We start from the raw sequence: 1,942 nt of genomic DNA, 5'->3' as shown, positions 1-1,942 counted from the left end.
CCTCTCCACGTCTCGCGACACCTCTCACTCGTCACAATATAAACAAACTGAGCCACCACTATAATCCACCACGACAAGCTAAGCACAAGCGACGCACCAAGAAGTCCCATACCAAGCTTGTAAATAGCGAACCAACTTAGGAGAAGATGAACGAAGAGTGTAGCCGTTGAGATGTAAGCGCTCGGAGCAACGATGTTTTGTGATTGGAGGAACTTTTGAATGGGGAAGTTTGCAGCGTAAGCAAAGATTTGAGGTATAAGGCCGTATACGAAGAGTGATGCAGCGGAAGCGATTGCTGGAGATTCTCCGAGGAAAAGGAGGATAGGTTCGGAGAAGACGTAGAGTAAGGTGAGGACGAGGCCGGTGAGAGTTAGTAATACGGTTGATCTTTGGAGATAAACTCCAAGCATCTCATATTTTCTAGCACCATATGCTTGACCACACAACGTCTCCACTGCACTCCCCATTCCTAGCTATCAAATTCCACAGAAAATACTTGGTTAAGAAAAATAAAAAGCATAGTATATAAACGACATGGAGACATAGGTTGTATTAATTAAATCAGTGACTATTGTGGTTGTTACCAAGAGACCGTAAGAGAAGACTTGGATTCCGGTGTTACCGAGAGAAGCGGCGGCGAGTTCGAGGTTACCGAGATGGCCAGAGAAGATTCTAGTGGACATAGACATGAGGTAGTTGATCATGTAGACGATGACGGCTGGTGCAGCTAGGTTGAAGAGAAGTTTTGACTCGATCATAGTGGCCTTGCGTAGGCGTTGAACTAGAGGAGTTTCAACGTCGGAGAGAACGGTTTCTAGCTCGCCATTGCTTGATTCCGTCGTCGATGGAGATGATTGAGGCTGGAGAAGCGGTTGGTCTACGCCGTCGTTTTGAGGTGAGCCCATGGCTGAGAGAACGCTTCTCTCTTTATTTTTCTTCTGGTGTTGTAGTTTGAGGATGTGCGTGTAGAATATTAAGTATATATAACTATAATAAGTGGCTTGTATGTTTTCTGTTTTATGTTTTGCTACAGTATTTGTTAATTAATCATTGTATCATTCTTTACCGAGAGATAAATAGCCCACGTAATATTTCTCTCTCTTTATTTTTTTATTTTTTTTCATTTCGACAAAGATTGTAAATGTCTGTGTATATGAATTTATGATTGAAACATATATACACATAATGGCGGATGTCGGTATTGATTGTAATGTCTATCTATATCCTACTATATTAATTGGGTGTCATTAGAAAAATTTAATTAAAATTAATTAATTAATTAAAAATAGAACTAATTAAAAAAATAAAAATAGAAGACACATCAAATAAAATAAATTGTAAAAAATAAAACAAAATTTATTAGAATCAAAACTAATTTATACTTAAAAAAATTTAACAAATAAGATTTAATTGCTATTTTTTATATCTTTTGACAGGTTTTCAATAAAAATTTTTAAAATACAAAAATTATAATATAAGCAACAAATTTTTAATAACAAACCATTATAAATAATATAATAACAAAATAAATTATTATAAATTTTCATCAAAAAAAAGTTCAGCCCGCGGTTTTCCGCGGGATAGTTACTAGTTTATTAATATATTTTGAGGTTTTTTTGATGATACATATTATGAAAATTAGTAAGATTCAATGATTCATTTTAGCAACATGGTAATCATTTTATTTTCAAATTTGGAATTTCCACGCCTAGACCCATCTTATAGAGCTGAAACAAACCTTTACCAAATTATCTATCCGGCAAGAAATCAATGTTTGTTGTTTGGACAGAAATCATAGATTCTTTTAGAGATTACAAAAAACAAGAAAAAATAATCGAATAGTATGTTGATTGATCAAATAATTGATTGCACAGTACAAGGATCAAACGAGTCAATCTATATACTACTAGTCGTACGTTTTGTCATTTCGTGAAGTATTTTG

At 34.8% G+C, this 1,942-nt stretch overlaps 1 protein-coding gene across 1 annotated transcript in view; it reads right to left on the bottom strand.

The window, feature by feature from the left end:
• Positions 1-951, bottom strand: part of LOC104746603 (protein DETOXIFICATION 40-like) — a 10,106-nt gene extending 9,155 nt beyond the window's left edge. Inside the window, exons 1-2 of the mRNA XM_010468124.2 lie at positions 585-951; positions 22-473 (exon numbers count right to left, since the gene is read on the bottom strand). Of these exons, the coding sequence (XP_010466426.1) occupies positions 22-473; positions 585-905 (773 nt within the window). The 5' untranslated portion in view covers positions 906-951. The remainder of the gene's footprint in view (positions 1-21; positions 474-584) is intronic.

The sequence above is a fragment of the Camelina sativa genome, chromosome 15, assembly GCF_000633955.1.
Source record: "Camelina sativa cultivar DH55 chromosome 15, Cs, whole genome shotgun sequence".
NCBI lineage: Eukaryota > Viridiplantae > Streptophyta > Magnoliopsida > Brassicales > Brassicaceae > Camelina > Camelina sativa.
The sequence above is the reverse complement of the archived record's forward strand: the minus strand, read 5'-3'. Positions and strand labels throughout refer to the sequence as shown.